Genomic DNA, 19,609 nt, shown 5'->3' with positions numbered 1-19,609 from the left:
CCCCACAAAAAAACGAAGAAGAAGAAACACAGAGACCCCTATGCATACTGTGTCACCGCTGAATTATTGGTTTCCGTTGCACATGCTTCAATATGCAAACCATTATGGCATATCACTTTACAGCGGTGCGCCGACTCCAGCGCAGCTGCCGGACTCTCTGCGGGGTTCCAGTATACGCACGCCCGCAATGAGGCAAAGACGTCATTCGAAGACGTTTTTCCAAAAACTGGTCGTCAACAGTGGAACAACTGTGCAAAAGCCCGCAACAAGTTTGGGGAAAAAAAAAATAGACATCAGCAAACAGCTGTGCACTGACATTATACGCGTATGTATGCATGTATTAGGGTGGCACGATATTGGCAAAATCATATAATACACAATAAGGTTGTCAACATTTACCAGTTTGTGTGCTTGCATTAACATTTAAGAAATGTCATCTTTATTAGCTAATGAAAGAAAGACTACTTTATGCAACGAAATAAAAAGGTTCAATGTATTCTGAGCTGATGAATTGTCATAACTCTGTGAGCCTGAGAGAGAAGACGAGAAAACAAATAGGAAAAGAAAAAAGTTACAGAGAAAGAGACAGATTGAAAAATAAGATAAATAACTTAAAGACTGTATGAAAGGAGAAAAAGAACGCAAAGAAAGACAGAAAAAGAAAGGTCAAATGAAAGCAAAAAATTAGGGTAGGGACAGAGAGAAAAAGAACAGGGGGAGAAAGAGAAAGGAAGAAAGAGAAAACAGGAAGAGAAGAAAGAGAAGAAAAGGACTGGAGAGACAGAGAACAAGAAAAAGAGAAAAGCTAGACAAAGAGAAAGATGGATTTGTCTTGGTATTGATCCAAACGTTTTTTTTTAATATAATCAAGCGGTATTTTTTTCACAATTCTTCAGAAATCATCTTTATTCTTAATTTCTGATTGAAAAACTGTACTGACTTATCTGATTGTGTTGACGCTCCCTTTAGCGCAGCTCCCTCTAGTGGATACATAACGCAACCCCAGCTAATGCAACAAACCTTGTTGACAGCTAGCGCCGTGTGGAAAATTTGCTAAATGCCTCAAGAATCTGTAGCTTCTTCATTTCTGATTGAAAATTTTGACTGACATTTGTGGTCATTCCCTTTAGTGCAGCAATCCCAGCCACTACTGTAGCTTCTATTCTATGCGCCTTATAACGCGGTGCGTCCTATGTATCAAAACGGTTTTAAAATGGGCCATTTGTTGAAGGTGCGCCTTATACTGTGGAAAATACAGCTTCTAAGTCCATCTCGAAGCCATCTGAGCAGACGGGAAGACAAAAAGTACCAGCATTTCGGATGAACATCTTTGGAGTCTTTACAACTACTCTTCATCAAAACTTTCTCTTTGGGATTTATGCTGCAATAACATCATGCCATTCCAGCTTCATCCATATTTAATTGGCCGGATAATTTGCATCTTTATCTTCATTTCATACAAAATCGAATTTATACAGTTTAGCTTCAAAAAATATATAAATACAAATTTCAAATCGCAACAACTGTGAAGCTGCAGGACTCCCATAAGGGTAAACAGTACACTCCATCATCAGGACCTCCATTAGCATCGCACTTGTGTTTCCATCATGCGCTTTTCTCATTTCCACAGCAGATATTGGAAAACGGCTAGACACGTTGTTATCCTGCATATGTCTTTAAGTGGCAAAAATGGATGCACAGTTAAAGAGTCCATTTCTGCCCGTAATGGTACAATCAATACTAATGCACCCCACGGGGTTAATTATTGGACTCCGAGGTAACTGCTTGTACCTGTTCCCTGGCAGCAATAATCGAAAGGAACAAAACAAAAACAGAGACAGGGCATAGTTACTTGATTATTATTTATTTTTGTTGTCTTTGTTATGGATTATTTCTGCTAAAAAGCAGATTGGAAGAGAGTATTGTGGGAAAATGATTTTTTGATATGCAATCAGATGGGTAGCTAGAGTGCCTGTTCGTCCACGGAATGTGCAAATAAATAATCAAGCAAATGTTTATTTATTGTAAAAGTGTGGTTTATTTACATAATAAACCCCACCTCCCTCATTGAAATTCTTGGGAAGTATTTTGACTATTTTGTGTCATTTTCTTCCACATCATTCGCGCAATATTTTTACTCCTGCGAGTGCTAAATAAATGGTCGTGCAATGTTGAAGTCAATATTTGGGTGAAATTTCAGCTCCCTGGTGTCTTCTTCCACGTGTTTTCCCTTTGATGTGAAATTCCTTTGATGTAAAGATGAAAGGATTGGAGAAAAATATTAATAATTAACTCATCCAATCACAAAATCTTATTTTGGCCAATCCATAAAATTAATTTGATAAAATTGTCATTTTAAAAATCAAATGTCTGAAAATAGGCTAAATTGTGAAATTGATGTAAGATAAATACCTAAAATGGAATATTTAAACCAAGTTTGTCCAAAATACGGCCTACAAAAAACCCAAATAGAATAAAGGTCAAAATACTGCACAAGAGTTGAACTTGTGAATCCACCCTCACGTATGTACCAATATTTTTGCGTTCCACGGCTGAGCAGATTTCAGCCCCTGGAGGTTAAATAGCAAACAAGAGTTATGTTGACTGTGGAAATTCCGAGGGAGACTGCTAATCTGTATACAAAATAGCCGCCTATCCCGTCGATTTCAAATGTGTGACCTGCTTTCTTCACTCATTGTATTCTAGAGCAAAAACATCCATTATTCACCCACCGCAAGCTGTTTGCTTTTCTCCTTGAAAACCGAAAAAAAAAAAAAATGGAGACGATCCCGTCAGGCAAATTTTGCATTGATCATCCCGATTTTATCGCAAGAAGCTGGCCTTTTTGTTTGCATTTTTTTTTTGGTTTGCTCTTTGGTGTCGCGCCGTCATGTCGGACAAGCGGGGAGTGTCGACGGCGGCTCATTAAAAGCGCTGACATTTAGGGCGGTGAACTTTGCGAGCCACGCCGGAGCCTCGCTGTCATTAGCAACTACATTTGAATGGCATTCATTAGCCAAACAATGCATACAAATCACAAGGCACCGCTGTCAATTAGTCAGCACATGGAAGCCTTTAGTCCGACACGTTTTCAACATTATTTGCTTTTATTGGGGATTTTTACAATTTGGTTTGAAACGATTTTACAAAATGGGCGAACCACATATTAGATAGAAACTTTCATTATTGATGCTGTATGAGTTAGTGGTGAGGAGTCAAAAAGTATTTTTTTTTAACTCATTCATTCCCAAAGACGTATTTTTACGTGTTTTTTTTCCTCCAAGAGTCAGACATTCAACCCCATCTGATTATTTATATTGTTTTCTTTTTTTGAATGTTGGGCAGTGCTTCTCAATTATATTTTGCCAAGCCCCCCTAGGAAAGAGAAAACCTCTCGACGCACCGAAAATAATAAAAATTGTAAAAGTATACCTAAACCTTATCCATTTCACATGAATACAAAAGCAATCTAAATGAACTTTCAACAACTATTAATTATTTTTACAGCATTCGTATGAGTTACAGCTTAACCCAAAACAGAAAAAAAAAAAAAAACAACCAAAGTGTTCCGGGATTTTTCGCGAAGCTGGCCTTATTATCACCCGATTTGGGCTGACTTTGAAAGTGTCATAACATCCTCAAATACAAAGTAAAAGTAAATATGCCGTATATTTATTAAATATTTAATGTGTCATAATTAGAATATTATGACGTTCAAAGACATTTGCATTATGGGATTCCAGGCTAAGCCAATCATTGAAGTCATTGAAAGCCTTGCAAATGTCATCGCTAGCGCTACCGCGTGGTTTTGGGGTGTAAACGCAAAAAGTTCTATTGCGCCCTGTTAGCGAGTTGGCGTTGAAAAGATTAATGCAAAAATTGTGGGAAATGTATGATAAAACATCCGGTTGTCAATGCATCCAAAATTGACAATACTGGAGATCTAATTTTGAATGGCAGTAAATGAGCCCAACATGGGCTAAATTTAACAGCAATAGGGTGTACCTCTCGAAAGCATTTAGAAGGACCGACATATCGAAAAACGTCATGTTTTGACAATCTATGCAATATTTTATCCCCAGTTTTAGTTAAACATCTCCCCTCCAAGCCTTGTAGAAAGCATCGATGCTAGTGACGAGTTTTGGATGAGCCGGAGGAAAAACCGATGAGAATCCCAACTCCCTGGAGTCGAATGGAAGCTCATTTGCTGAGCAACCCACCCACCCACGCACGCCGTCCTCCTTCCTGAGCGAACCGTGCAGCCATACAGCGTGCTTGATATACTTTGGACATGTAAGGAGTCATAAAACAAGGCCCTTCTCCACGGGGCTTCTGTCTGGGCCCCTATTTAAATGAAAGCCATTGAGCTTGGCCCAGTTAAACACTGCCTGCCAGTACTCAACCCACCGGGGAATGATCGTGGAGATATGGCGCACACACACACACACACACAAAAGCGCGCAAACACGATGTACAAACACAGAAAAAGCGCTGACACCCAACTGCAAAGTGGAGTTGCGAGTCGTTACTAGAAGCGCGGAAACAAAAGCTGAAACTAAAAGAGGAAAAGGTCAGGAAGTGTGGGGAGGGGGCCCCGCTTAAAGGAGCCCTTTTAGCCCTCCTCTTATGTTCCTCTCTCAGGAATAAAAGTTCCTGGGTCAATTTGACCCAGGTATGTTATTTATAGTATCCAAAAGTGTCAGAAACGATGAAAAAACTGGCGGGGGGAAAGAAAAATATTCCACGGTTAACTTTGGAAATATAGGGTTAGGGTTAGGGGTTTTACCTTTACGGATCATGCTACACTGACATAATCTTTAGGTGAATATGTGAAGGAACAATTTTTTAAAATTTTTGTAGATTGATTACACAAAGTTACACAATAAGTTTAAGAGCCCAACTCTGATTAAATACCTGCATTGAGTGTACATTGTTTATTTTCATGTACTATCGGTACCTAAATATCACTTCTGGGTTGTTTTTGTTGATGTAGCAAATGAGCACAAAAAACAAAAGTTGAACATGACATCAAGTGGCCCCATTCTAGTGGGTCATACCCATTTTGGTATTTCTAAATGTATACGCAGATATTTTTTGTAATATCATATTTATTATTACATATGTATTCATATATGCTCTTTAATAGAAATATTCTTATGTTTCTTGGTAACAATGCTAGAGTTAGCTTGCCATTGCTAGCACTGCTACACATACAGTATGTACAAACATACTGTAACAATGCTAGCGTTAGCTTGCCATTGCTAGCACTGCTACACATACAGTATGTACAAACATATATATACACACACACACACACAAAAATGTGTGTAGTAGTGATTGCAGTCAAAAACTGTGATTTATACCTACAGCTACTACTGTAAATGAGTCCATTTGACCAATAACATGCAACTTGTCGTAAAACGCAGTTGGATTCAGCCGTGTTTGCCGATACTTTTACGGCGTAATGACACACACACAAACACACACGCGCAAACTGTCCATTCACTACATTCATCACATGCCCTGCCTGACTCTTAACACCCATTCGGACCATTAGTGCGAACCGGAGCACATGAAGGTCTGCGGGAGCGGATTAATCACGCACACGGTGCATACAAATTGTGAAACTTTTAATTTAGCACCTCATTTCACTCTGTCAAAAATAAAAAAATAAAACAAGTTTACAGGCTGGCATTCTGACACAAATTTAATTCTGCCCTCCCTTGCTTCGGCGGCACCACCGCGAGTACCCCCCCCACGCCCCGTTAATGGTCTGCTCTATTTAAAAAAGTCTGTTTGGCAGCTATGTAGATAACAGATGGAAGAAAAATGAGGGGAATTATGAGAAAGATTGATTTCCTGAGGATGAATGGTCTGGTATTCGCACAGATTTATCTGAAACAGACTTTCTCAGACTCTCTGTTATTATTGAATAAACACTCAACCCCCCCCCCTCAACCTACACACACTCACATGCCGCCATATGCAGACAAACAAGACAGCGTCCTCATCGAGGAAAGCTAAGAAAAACAGGAGCACGCTGGATTTGGAAAGGCAAATATTGGATGTGGTGAAGCAAGAGGGTAAATGAAGGGGACTGTTGAAACCAAAATGGCACGTCTTAGAAACATGTCCCGCCCTTAAAATGTTTTTTTTTCTTTCTTATTTTAACCTACAAAAGTTTTCTTTGAACGGTGACAAATCAATGAGATTTATTAGTTAAAAAAAAAAAAAATCTGCTCCATTTTGTGCCTCTAACTCAGTATAAAGAATCCACAGCGTCTGAGGAAAAACAACCAATCAAAACAGAAGGCACGAGTAACGGTATCAGTAACTTAAATTTAAAAATATTACAGGTAAGCATAAGAGTTTCAAATTTAGAGATGAAGGGACCTAAGATGGCGGGGGGGATTCAATATGCGGAATTAGCTTTTGAGATTTCTACCCAACAAGTAAGTTTATCGCATCTTTATGACGCTTAACTATTTTGTATATATTCAGAATCAGGTGAGAAACTTAACACCATTTCACACTGGCAAACATAATTTTGTAATGTGTGAACCATTGCCCCCTGGTGGCAGGATGACCAAACGCTTGATTTAACATGTAGGGTAGCCGCTTTTTAAACGTTAATATCGCCGCTCAGCTTGCTTAATCGCGGCAGCCGATATCGTGATTAAAATTCAATGAATTACTGTACCCTAATTTACAAAAACTGTTTGGGGTTGCCCCTATTTAAAGACGGTTTCACATGCTTGTCGAAAACCCCCTCGGGTCCCACACGGGTTTATAGCAAGACAGCAGACAGCGTCCATCTTGCGAGAGCCGTAATGCAAACCAGAGGTTGTAACTCTCCCCCCCCCCCCCCCCCCCCCCCCCTTGCCCCATCTCAAGGGCGACCTAAGGACCAGCGAGGACGGATACAGTTCCTCATGTTAGCCTTGTAAACGGGCCCCAAAAACAAACAGCCAGTAACAAACATTTATCAGTGGCGGCCGGGTTTAAGAGTGCTGAAATAACAGAGACGAGGATGCTGATAAAGAGGAGACAGGAAACGGGGGGGGGGGGGTCTCCCGGTCTCGTGTTCCAAACGCCCCCCTCCCCTTTCGGTCCGCCTGTCTGTTCTACTGACATACATTGACCACAAGCCGCCCCGAGCCGATCGGGTATCCGGCACCCTCCATCACGCCGCGGACATGTGACGCGAGGGGAAACGGCACCCGGGTCCATTACACGTGCGGATGTTTCCACACCAAATAACTCATTACACACCCGATTCTTCGGGGAGGGGATTCCATATATTTGCCTTTTCGCCGGTGCGCCTCCGACGGGGCAAAGCCAGGATTATAGGTTTAGCTTTGTCAATCAGAAGGAGAAGCCGGCGAGAACCGGAGAGCGAGGCGGCTGATTATTCGATCCGGGATAAAAAAAAAACAACCTGTGACTCAGGTGTTGGCGTCACCCCCATTCGCTTCTCAATTATTTTTCACCTCGGGAGAGAGGGTGGACCGACTCATCAGAGCTCAAGATACGCTGTGGAAGTCTGCCTTGAATAACAAAGGAGATTCGGGATGAGCTTCGGGCTGCTTTTCAAAACCGAAGCCTAAAAAAAAAAAAAAAAATCTCATTGCATACCGGACAAAAAGTGCTCCAGAAATCCTGTTATCATTCTTGTTTGGGGGTTTTCCTGGCCCAAAATTGAGGCACGGGTGATAACGTCCCTAGGTTCAAGTAAGTCGTGTTTATGTTTGGAAAAGGTACGTACGCAAATAGACCAAGTCTATAAAAACATAAACCAGCATTGAAAGAATAGCACGCTACTTAAAATGATAAACATAAGTTTTATGATAAACATAAGTTTTATTCCTCTAGAACCGGAAGAGAAACTTAATGCGCCTTCGACGAACTCTCAACGGTTCTTACACAGACAAGAATCTCGTTTTTCGTAACAGTTACCACTCTGTGAAAATGCAAATTTTACCGGGATCACTAGCACAGAAAGACCAAGAAAACGTTGAGGACAGTCAAGCGATGTCGGCATTTTCGCGCCAGTTTTATAAAATTTAACGTTTACGAAGGTGAAATATAGAGTAAAACTGAATAATTACGGTATAAACTTTATCGTTTCTCTCAAACTGACTATGGAGTTCAAAGGTTTGTTAGATTAGAACAGATTTGTTAGAACAGATTTCAACCTTGAATGCCTAAGAAAGAAGAGAACACTACTTAAAATTATAAACATGAATTGTATCCCTCTAGAACCGGAAGAGAAACTTTATGCACCTTCAACGAACTCGCAACGGTTCTTACACAGACAAATATCTCGTTTTTATGAGTTCGTAACAGTGAAAACGCAAATTTTACCGAGATCACTGGCACAGAAAGACCGAGAAAATGTTAAGGACAGTGAAGCGATTTCGGTCCATTTTTCACGCTAGTTTTATGAAATTTACCGTTTACGAAGGTGAAACATGAAGTAAAACTGAATAATTACGCCACAAAACTTTGTTATCGTTTCTCTCAAAATGGCTATGGCGTTCAAAGGTTTGTTCAGAAACAAAACAAAACGAGATTTCAACGAGATTTTATTTTTATAGAACAGGGAGGAGAAACACTTTCAACAAACTCTCAACGGTTCTTACACAGACAAGAATTTCGTTTTTCTAAGTTTGTTTCAGCTACCGCTCGGTGATAACGCAAATTTTACCGACAAAGAAAGACCAAGAAAACGTTGAGGCCAGTCAAGCGATGTCGCTTTATTTTTCATGCTAGTTTGAAGAAATTTACAGTTTTTGAAGGTAAAATACTGAATTACGCTACAAAACTTTGTAATCGTTCCTTTGAACATGGCTATGGAGTTCAAATTTTTCTTAAGAAGATTTCAACCTCGAACCTGTGTAAATATACCCAAACAAGGGTAAACAAATCAGCAGGAAATCAACGCCACTGCCACTTATTGACATTTGAAAGCCAGAAGCGGAAATCACGTCTAGCGTCACAAAGTTGTCAGTGCACCGTGTTTTCCATTGGAGTTTTCCGATTTATCGTAATTATAACTGCTCACGGATGTAAACCTCCGATCCTGAATCTTGCAGAAACTGGAATTTAGACCCTAACCTTTATATTTAGTGCATATAACATCGTCGTTGCTGCTTTCAAGTTTATAATCAGAAGTAGCTTCTCCTCTTTAAGCTAACGCCGGAAAAACAACGGCAAGCCAAATGAGCCGAGGTTTTGGCTCTTGGGCTGCAGTTTAAGCACTTTTTTTTGGGTAATATCCGTACGCATATTTAAAAGTACCAGCATTGCAGCAGCCTCGTAAATCCCTAATCCTCTTTGCTAGGTAGAATAGCATGTATGGCAGCGGTACAACACGTTCATTTTCGTCCTCGTAGTTATGCGGACTGAAAATTTGAAAGGAGTGTGTTTCGGGCATGCACGACTATGCAGAGCAACGAGAAAACAAGTATTTTAAATATCTTTACTGACGTTTTTGTTGGTTTTGAGCTCATTGCGTTTAGTCAGAAAAGGTCGATGAGACCCATTAAAATGCCGAAAATGTGTAAATAAATAAATAATGGGTATTGAAAACTATTGAAAGTAATTTTGAAAGTATATAATAGAGATAAATGATATTTTATTCATTTTCAAGAATATTTTCTCTAGACTTGAAATGTTTTCTAAACATAAAAAAATTCTGGATTTTAATTTCTTTAAAAAAATTCTTTCCCAAACCAAAAATATTTCCAAACTGTAACTGAGTTAAATTGATTTTTTTTTAAAAATGAGGGTAAGTGGTACAGAAAATAGAAAGAAAAAAAACTGAAAAACAAAGTAAATAAATGTCTTTTTTTTTTATTTAAAAGCATAAAACAAGTTAAATTGGCCCATGAAATGTCACAGTGCCAACTAGTGGCCCGGCATGCAAAATACTGGCAATTGTGTTTTCGCAAGCATTGAAAGTATGAGGAAATTACGAAAAAGCGTACATATGAAAAAGAAATTTGACAATGTTACAGGTTATGCTAAAAAGAGCTATCAAAATTAATCAATTGATCGATAAGTAATCAATTTTAATTTCATTGTTGTAAGACAGATCATGTTGATCCACAGCATAACAGGTGTGATTATTATGGGATGGGTCTTCATGACAACACAACTACTCCAAATCCCATTTTCACTTCCATCATTTACTGTGTTTGGAGAAAAAGACATGTTCTTCGTGTTAAGACAAAAGCAGCCAGACCCAACTTAAAAGTCATCACAAGAGAGAAAAAAAAAAACACATGTGGTACAGATTTCAAGCGACCCCCCCCCCCCAGAAAAAAAACGTCCGATTTTTTTCCTAACCCTCAAAGTTAGTCATTTCCATTGAAAATGACATGGCGGCCAGCGACTTCCTGTCAAGAGGACATTAGCGGTTGAGCGCCTGGGGGGGATAGTGGGGTGGGGGGGTGGGGGGGGGGGGGGGGGGGGGGGGGTGTTTGCAGGTCAGGACGGCAAATTAAAGGGGGGAGAGTGGAGTGTGCACTTGTACTGGCTCACGATGTGCTCTGTCAGCCCCCGCCGGCCGTAATGGCACGAGGAGGGCCACTTAACGGGTAATCATCTCTGGGCTATGCCCCCCCACCCCCCCACCCCGATTCCTGCTCTGATCTCCAATCATAAATGAAGTGCGGATGGATAACGGGGACGCACGGCCCCCCCCCCTTTGGCAGGCATCCCGTAATGACAGAGCTCTTTGGTGACTAAAGCAAGCACGCGGCCTTTTGAGTGAGGGATGACGACGGCTAATGCGTTGGCCTTTGGCCATTTTCCGGTCGCAGGTAGAAAATGAGGTCCCCCCCCCCCCCCCCCCCAAAATGATCATTACTGGCCATCTTGAGCCGCTGCTTGATTGCGAACAGGGTGTATTATACAATTATTTTCATTTTGAAAAAAAAAAAAAAAAATTAATGTGCAGTCAAGTGTTTTATCACCGCCCCGCTTGCAGAAACTTTGGCCGCGGACAGAAAAGGGTCCGTGTCGTTCATTTATTTTTATGTTGAATTACTAAACCATTCAATATCAAAGACATATATTTACGTTGTTTAAGAGTGCGAACAATCAATCCCAGCTACTTAAATAGCATGGCAAAACTTATTTTTATTAGCATGTGCCGTGGGCCGCAAAAGTGTGGATTGTGGGCCCCTAATTGCCCACAAACCTTATTTTGGACACCTCAGCTTTACCCCCCCCCAAAAAAAAGATTTTTTTTTTTTTTTAAACGTAAATTTAAAATATTATACTTGCATATTAAAATAAAAAAGAAACACACACCAACCCCACCAAAAAAAACAACAAAAACTAAATTAAATTTTAAAAAAAAGAAAATTAAATGAGTTTTTTTGTTTGTTTTGTTTTTTTTGTTTTTTTTTAGCAGAAACAAATAAAAATGGCTTACCAAATTCTAAAACAAAAGATGCACAAAGTTCACAAAAACAAAAAAAAATCTAATTAATTTTTTTAAAAAAAGGGGGGAAAAAAATCAGCTAATAAAAAAATTCAAATTAATTTTTTAAAAAAGGGGGGAAAAAAAAAAATCAGCTAATTGGTGAATCCGCTGCTATTAGCCTGCCGAAATGTTATTTCGATTCAATTAAATATTTTGAAGAATTGGCTCATATCGCAAGAACATTTTCCACCGTATTTCTGATTTAGGATGAAACATAATGGATTATTTGTCTAAAAATGCTCCCTTAAAAAAAAAAAAAAAAAAAAAAAGCAAAAACGTTGACTTTGGTACGTGACCCTCAACGATTCCACTTTTGAATGGCACTCATCTCACAAAGCCAAATGCTCATTTTTTCGCGTTTTGTGCGCAGCGTGGATTACGCAAAGGGTCGCAGGTCGTCTACTCCACTCTGCCTGTCAAGCACTTGTGGCCATCCGTGCTAATGGACTGCTAATAGAAGTGAATGTGGCTCCCCTGTAGTGGAAAGTGCCACAGCGGGGTGATTAATGACCCCCCCCTTTAACTTCTCCATTGGGCCATTCCATTATTTTTCATCAACCTCCTCCCTTCCTTCCTTTTCAACTTTTTTTTTTTCCCCTCTTTTCCTACTCTAATGGCTCCGTTCCTTTTTCGGCGAGGAATGTCGCGCGGGGCTCCCCGTACGACGTTATAAAAAAAACGGTTAGGCGTGTTTCCGTCAGATCCAAGTTAACGTCTCGTCGGGGTTACATTCAGACTTGTTCTGACGCCAGGCTGCCGTTGGCAAATGATATATGTCGCCTTTTCCAAAAGCCGGTCTAAATGCCCTGAAATTTGACAGGTTTCAGACTGGAAAATATAACCGCCGTTTGGAGTGACATCATCATTTGAGTGTGGCGGAGACGAGGGAGGCTTGGAGTGAGAGTTGCCCTTTCAATGGCGTTAGGTTGCTGCATGGTGACAGCGACGTCATGCCTTCGACACAGCTTGCACAGATTAAACATGCCTGCATGTTTTCATCAACTGGATCGTTAGAATACTGCACCAACACAACAATAACACGCCTGAATGTGGAGTGTGCCTCCTGGTGGCAAGTAAAATTTCAGTTAAACTCAAATTCAATACTTTAATGGTGTCTTCTTCTGTCTCCTTTTGCTCGCATAACGTCAAATATTTACGCAGGATGAAGGTACATGGAAGTTTTTTTATTCTCCAAACTACCTGGTTACAGCAACACCATGCCATCAACACGGACTGAACAGATTAAACATGTCTGCATTTTTTCAACAACTGGATTGTTAGAATACTGCAGCAACACAACAATAACACGCCTGAATGTGGAGTGGGCCTCCTGGTGGCAAGTAAAATATCAGTTCAAACACAAATGACTTTGATGGCATCTTCTTCTGACTCCCTTTCGTTCATATAACGTCCTGGTTACGGCAACACCATGCCATCAACATGGACTGAACAGATTAAACATGTCTGCATGTTTTCAACAACTGGATTGTTAGGATACTGCACCAACACAACAATAACACACCTGAATGTGTAGTATGCCTCCTGGTGGCAAGTAAAATATCAGTTCAAACTCAAATGACTTTAATGGCGTCTTCTTCTGACTCCCTTTGTTCACATAATATCAAATATTTACGCAGAATGAAGGTAAATGCAAGTTTTTTTTCTCCAAACTACATGGTTACAGCAACACCATGCCATCAAAACATATTGAACAGATTAAACATGTCTGCATGTTTTCAACATAACACAGGCAGCCTTCGATTGTAAGAATACTGCACCAACACAACAGTAACACACCTGATTGTGGTGTGCCCACTGGTGGTGAGTATAATATCAGACTCATATTCAATACTTCGATTGCATCTTCTTCTGTCTCTTTTGGTTTCCCGGGAGATTGCCCAACTGGTCGCTAGTACAAAAAAAAAAAAGACTGGACAATAAGATGAAAATTAGCTCCTTATTGTCCAAAATTTAGAGGACGGTAATATAGGAGCATTATTCTATGTACATTACACGATCGATGCAATCAGCTAAGGATTTTATCATCTCTACAAAAGGTGAAATGAATGCTAAAAACTCACTAGCAAGACAGCTAGCTAGCTAACTAAACCGCAGGGTTGAAAGCATGAGAGGAAAAGGGCGGGTTGTAATCTGAAATTGACGGTAAATACGGTATATATTTTTACCCTCTTTGTAATTTAAACGTTTTGCCAGGCGGGGGAATGTCAATTGCCAGGACTGTATTTTCAAGTGTAAAATGTCCTCCACATGTTTTCTTTCTGTCCCCCTCATAAATACTGTACTCCACGGCACGGCGCTCAGCGGGAAAGCCGCAAACTCAGCAGACCTTTTTCCTCATTAATTATCAGTCGCTAGCAGCCGACCCACGCACCTTCGACCCGCCGCTCGCCGCTTTCATAGCGGTTTACTCGGCGCCCTCTCCGTTCGACCCCGCCGGATCGTAACGACGTTTAATGACGTGGCGCGTCCGGGTCGGCCGAGGGTTACGTACGTTGTGAGGTAATCCCTAAGTGGCGCTCTCCCGTCGCACAATGCGCTCATTGTAAGAACGTTAGCGTTAGCGCCCCCCGAGGAGACGCTTGTCAAGCCGGCAAGGATCGTAACGATAGAAATAACAGTGGCCGCTTTTACGTCCGTCGAAACCGCACCGCCGATCATAAAGTCTTCAAGTTGGCCCGCACACACACATATATACATATACAGTATATACATACATACATATATATATAGAGAGAGAGAGAGAGAGAGAGAGAGAGAGAGAGAGAGAGAGAGAGAGAGAGAGAGAGAGAGAGATTTTAAGAGATATTTTAGAGATATGAGATATGTAAGATTGTTAGTTTGGAATGAGTACTGACAAAAAAATATTTAAAATCTCTCTCTCTCTCTCTATATATATATATATAAGATTGTTATATATATTAATATATATAAGATTGTTAGTTTGGAATTAGTACTGACAAAAAAAAATATTTAATCTCTCTCTCTCTCTCTCTCTCTTTCTCTCTCTCTCTCTCTCTCTCTCTCTCTCTCTCGCTCTCTCTCTATATATATATAAGATTGTTAGTTTGGAATTAGTACTGACAAAAAAATATTTAAAATATATCTATCTATATACATATATCTATATACATATACAAAAAATGGTTGTGCAAAAATATACCTTGTTTCTCTTTTTTTTTTTAATTTGCAATCTTAAACTAAGCAACTCTACCACCATCTAGTGGTCGACAGTGAAATTACACCCAATCCACTCCTCTTAAAATCTTGCATAGACAACATAAATTAGGATATCTTTTTAAAACCATAACCTGTATTTTCTATGCTATATGCAATTATGTTTGGGGTCTTTTACTAGACTATTATATTGGGGGGGGGGGGGGGGGGGGGGGGGGCACACCTGTTGCTTGGCCTGCAAAACGCTCTTACAAAACAATCGCAAAGACCGTGCATAAAATCAGAGACGTCGCGGCGAATGAAACTTTAACCGCCGCAAACTTTTGGAGCTATTGACTCAATACGTCCAGCCGGATTATTACGCTAAGCCGTCCGAGACCCCCCCCCCCCCCCCCCCCCCCAACCGGAGACACCTGAAGTACATCTGCTCTCGCACAAAAAGCCTCCGCAATCAAGCTGCTGTCACCGAGCGCCCGGCGAGCTCTCGGGCGGCTTCTATCTGCCTCAACCTGTCTTCTTTGTCAACGGTTCACAAGGTTAATGAGAACTCTTATTTCCCAGAACTCACTCACAACTCCGAGCGATCGGGGGGGGGTACACGATTCGTACACGTTCGAATCAGATTAAACGTAGCTCCCGCACAAATATAAAACTTGAACGGCTCTCCCAGTGGACCTCCGCCAAGGCCCGACAATCCCGATTTAGATTAGAAGCACATTGAGGAGGACCTCACACTGAAATTCACGATGTCTGGAAAATCCGCGACGTATGCAATAAACGGTGAAATTGTTCGGTCCACGTTTTATATTATGTACGTATGTACATAATATACGTACGAAAGTACGTATTATGTATGATTGATTGAGTTATAGGGGTGCTTCTCAAATAGGGGGGGCGGGAGGTGATCACAGGAAAAAGGCGTCATGTGGAATGTAATTGCAATAAAGTAATCATTTTCATCATTCTCTTTTAGTTTCAGGCACTTTGGCGCACTTGCTTCTTTTTTTTCCTTTTTAGACTAAGCTATAACCCATGTAAACATTATAAAAAGAATTAACAGTTGTTGAAAGTTGATTGCTATTGCCTTTTTCTGTTAATGTTAAAAAGCATCCATGTGTGGGTATACTTAAACCATTTTCATCAATAATAATCTTATTTATATTCAGTGCATCGAAGGGGGGGTGCGAAAAGTTTTCTCTTTTCTAGGGGGGGCCTGGCAAAACATAGCTGAGTTACAGTAAGCATGAGAGGTGTCCTAGAGAGTCATTTGGATTTTGCACTTGTCGGACACTAAAGGCGTAAACCTCCAGCGACGTAAAAAACGAGCGGGGCTCATCGGCGCACCTAAATTAGCCCGTTAATGACACGGGGTTCTCGTGCCGTATCGACCTCCTAATGGCCAGAAGAAGGGCCTCCTTCCCGTCGAGTCAATGACACGGGCTCGGGGAGGAGATCTCTGGGGCTCTTGGCCGACTATTCTGTCACCGCGCCGCGCCCGTCCGAGAAACCCGAGCCCGCTTTCCCTCATTAACTATGCAGGAGCCAGATGAAAGTCTGGAGCGGGCAGATAAGCTCGCCGCTTTGCCAAACGTAAGCGCTTCGGCTAAGCTAGCACTTCTGCCGTACCTTCCGAAAAACTTTGCCAGGGTAAAACATGACGAACGCGAAGAATCGGGCGGCGCAGACGATGCCGGCGTGGATCCGGAAGCGCCGAGGCGCTAAATTACGGTTAGCCGGATTAGCCGTTTCGAAGTATATCGTTTTAAAACAAGGGTGTCAAACTGATTTTTATCGCCGGCCACATTGTACTTATCGTGTCTGTTAGAGGGCCGGAATCAATCTAAAAATAGTCTAAAAAAGCTTCAATTTTAATATACCCTTTAAATTTCTGTAAAATCCTGAAAATTTAGGAATTAAAAATTAAAAAACATGTGTCTAATAAACGCCGTTTTTGCCGGTTTACATCTAGTTTTGAAAACAGACGCCGATAAAAACTGTTCAAAAGATAGATCGGGAACAGAAAATGGTTATTTTTGAAGAGTGTGAGTATGTCCAATCTGGTGCCCATGAACATATGCGTCGTACTAATTTAGTACGCTAAGCTGCAACAGTTTAGAATTTGCAGCATGGTTGTATTTTGTACTTTAACATGATTATATAATTGGCGTGAAATTTGTTTTTTTTCAATGCCTTCTCCTTTGTTTTCACAAAGAAATCATTGAAAGGGTCCCACATTGGTACCATATATGCAAAAGGGTTTTTAAACATGCAAGCATTTTTAGAAATAAAAGCAACATGACACAAACGACACGCTCAAATATTTAGAATACTGCACCAAAACAACAGTAAGCGATAGTGTTTACTAGTGGAGAGTGCCCCCTTGTGGCGAGTAAAATGGCAGGTCAAACGGAAAATAAATAAATCAATAACATATTCTTCATCTCTCTTTGTTTATCGTGAGTTTGCCCCCTGGTGGCTTGTCCAAAAAATAAAATGCAGATATACAACATGAGACTATTAGCCAATGCAAAAAATGTAGCAGCCTATCGTCCAAAATTTAGGTGACATCAGGACATCCACATAAAAACATGACACAGGCTTAAAATGAATGTTTGTAACCAGCTAAGAGTGCTAGTATGGTGAAATAAATACTAAGGACTCGCGAGCAAGGCAGCTAGCCGACTAACACGGCTAACAGTTTAATTCTACTCTGAAAAACTACAGTACTCATATATGAGAATTTATATGCACCCAGTTCATATAAAAAAATGAACAAGAAAACAAGAAAACAAGAAACAGGAAAGGAAACAAGAAAATTCTTATTTCCGACAATAGTCCAATCAATTAGCTCACTAGCTAGCTAGCTTGCTATTTAGCTCGCTAGCTAGATAAACATCGTTAGTTAAGTTCCACCTCTAAAACTTGTCCCTAAGCCTAACCCAAACACTACCAAGCAAATTCCAGACTTTTTAGCAGTCTTTATTGTTTAAAATTACTATAAAATAGAACTTTTGTTTTTTTTATAGACGCGCCAAACTATACTAGAGGTTCCACTGTGCCGTCTGCACCTAGCGACCAAAATCTGCTCATTTTCCCTCCCCGTAGCGTCCTTCTCGGCCTTTTCCGGAAAATTCCCACCACCTTTGAAGACATGACTCCGGGTGGTTGGTGACGTTATCTCAACGCTTAGCAGACAGACGGGCAAGAGAAAAAAAAGGTGGGGGATAAAAGAGCAAAGAGCCGCCTGGAAATGTTCCTCACAATTGAAATGTCAAGCGTGTTTAGCTGGGAATGAGGAAATGTTTTCCCTCTAATTCCCCTTGAGTTGACGTCAACATCCAAATTTGATTGCGTCGAGGTCAAATCAAAGGTTTTATTGATCTGACCAGGCTTTCATTATGGCGGTTTGCTTTGAGTTTTTTGACTTATGGCGATGATTTGTTTCCTTCTTTTGTTTAGCATGAAGGTCATTCAAATGGAAGTAATTTAGCAGCACGGATGATTTACTTAAGTAAATTATTGGATTATAAAGCTTTGTACACTTTGTGGATCAAATGTATCCAATCCATTTTTGTAGTGACCCCCCCCCACCTCCATTTTTTTACATTACAGTTTCGTGACAACTGTCATCTTACTATGATGTCATGGAGATGGAAGCCCCCACCAAAAAAATCACGCAGTGTTCTCGTTAATCACGGGGGTTACGTTCCCAAAAACACCAGCAGTAATGAAAATCTGCAAAGTAAATATTGTTTTTAATAAAATAAGCAAATTAAAACGCAAATATTTAAAATCAATGTATTATTTTGGGCTGGTCCAACTTAGAAGAAGTAAAAATATACAGAAAAATGTGAGGTAAACCTGAAATACATACTATGGTCATAAATAAAAATATTTTGAGTAAATATTTTTATTTTTGTGCTGCTCAGCCTTTAAAAGAAAGGACATTTTCAAGAAAAATAGTGACGTCAACCTCCAACAGAAAAAGTTCAGGTAAAACTGCAGGTTAAAATCGTCGCAATAACCGAAGCGCGATGTATCGAGGGAACACCGTAGTCGTAATTATCCTGAGAGGTTCACCTGAGCTCGATTTAATTCACGACTCCCCGCGAGGAGTTTTCTGGGCAACTTTAGTCAGAAAAGAGATGATGCGAACTTTACCTTGCGCCAGGCCGGTGCGGACGGCGGCGAGGAGCAGGAGGAGAACCGACGTCAAGCCCGGCAGTTTGAGCATCTCCGGCGGGGACTTCCTCGCTTCTCTCCGGGCGTCTCGATCAGCATCGCGGCCCATGACTGAGGAGCCAAAATTGCGCTCCCCTCTAGTTGTCCGGCAGCTCGTTTTTATCTCTATTTCTTTCTTTCTTTTTTACGCACGCAGGCGAGTTCAAAGAAATTGTAGAGCCCCAAAAAGTATGGTGCGGTTAATTAATCCAAAGCGGTGGCGAGGAGCGGTTGGCGTACAAATCTCTGTCCGTCTTCTGTGCACTTGAACGCCTCACTTGTGGATCGGCGACCCGGTGCCGAACGCATGCTCCGGTTTTAGGCGTGCAGAATGAAGTGTTACGCGGGAGTGAGTGAGCCCCGCGTGCGCGTGTGTTGACTACGTGTGCGTGACCGCGACTGCGCGCGCGCTCCTTCCACCGAGCGTGGACTGAAACAGAAAGGGAAGGAGAGGAGAGGTCTCTGCGGGCTACCTTTGCTCCTTCAGCCAATCCACGAGCTCCTGTAAAGTGGCGGCGCCGTGAACAAAACCTGGCGTGGATTTCGACAACCAAAGGGAACGGACGCAAGGAAAGCCTTACCTAGTCCGTTGTTAATCGAGTTTTGATTGGGTTTTTTTTCAATCTAAATAGTAAAAAAAAAAATACTAAAACCATCCAGCCTGTAAGGCAGAGGTGTCCAAACTACGGCTCGGGTCCA

The 19,609-nt window shown here is 41.0% G+C and overlaps 1 protein-coding gene across 3 annotated transcripts in view; it reads right to left on the bottom strand.

Annotated features, from left to right (window-relative positions):
- unc5cb (unc-5 netrin receptor Cb) overlaps positions 1–19,329 on the bottom strand; it is a 155,884-nt gene extending 136,555 nt beyond the window's left edge. For all 3 annotated transcript variants that reach the window (XM_088435596.1, XM_088435597.1, XM_088435599.1), the window contains exon 1: positions 18,851–19,329. In XM_088435596.1, coding sequence (XP_088291722.1) covers positions 18,851–18,980 — 130 coding nt within the window. In that variant the 5' untranslated portion in view covers positions 18,981–19,329. The remainder of the gene's footprint in view (positions 1–18,850) is intronic.
- Positions 19,330–19,609: the final 280 nt, after the last annotated feature.

The sequence above is a fragment of the Hippichthys cyanospilos genome, chromosome 15, assembly GCF_059441005.1.
Source record: "Hippichthys cyanospilos isolate Australia breed blue-spotted pipefish chromosome 15, RoL_Hcya_1.0, whole genome shotgun sequence".
NCBI lineage: Eukaryota > Metazoa > Chordata > Actinopteri > Syngnathiformes > Syngnathidae > Hippichthys > Hippichthys cyanospilos.
This window is presented reverse-complemented; position numbering and strand designations above follow the sequence as displayed.